Here is a 301-nt window from a genome sequence, read left to right on the forward strand (position 1 = left end):
AGCTCAAGGTGTCCCTGGAAGAGATCTACCACGGCTCTACCAAGAGGATGAAGATCACCCGCAGAAGGCTCAACGCTGATGGCCGGACCATGCGGACTGAGGACAAGATCCTAAACATTGTCATCAAACGGGGTTGGAAGGAGGGAACCAAAATCACGTTCCCCAAGGAAGGGGATGCCACGCCGGACAACATCCCCGCCGACATCGTCTTCATCCTCAAGGACAAGCCTCACTCGCACTTCAAGAGGGACGGGACGAACGTGGTCTACACGGCAAACATCAGTCTTAAAGAGGTGGGTGT

General features: G+C 54.8%; 1 protein-coding gene across 1 annotated transcript in view; it reads left to right on the top strand.

Annotated features, from left to right (window-relative positions):
- The window catches only part of LOC104514028 (dnaJ homolog subfamily B member 5-like), a gene marked incomplete at its 3' end in the record, with an annotated part of 2,551 nt that extends 2,258 nt beyond the window's left edge, over positions 1–293 (top strand). The window contains exon 3 of the mRNA XM_010157559.1: positions 3–293. Coding sequence (XP_010155861.1) covers positions 3–293 — 291 coding nt within the window. The remainder of the gene's footprint in view (positions 1–2) is intronic.
- Positions 294–301: the final 8 nt, after the last annotated feature.

Source organism: Eurypyga helias, unplaced genomic scaffold (assembly GCF_000690775.1).
Source record: "Eurypyga helias isolate BGI_N326 unplaced genomic scaffold, ASM69077v1 scaffold19808, whole genome shotgun sequence".
NCBI lineage: Eukaryota > Metazoa > Chordata > Aves > Eurypygiformes > Eurypygidae > Eurypyga > Eurypyga helias.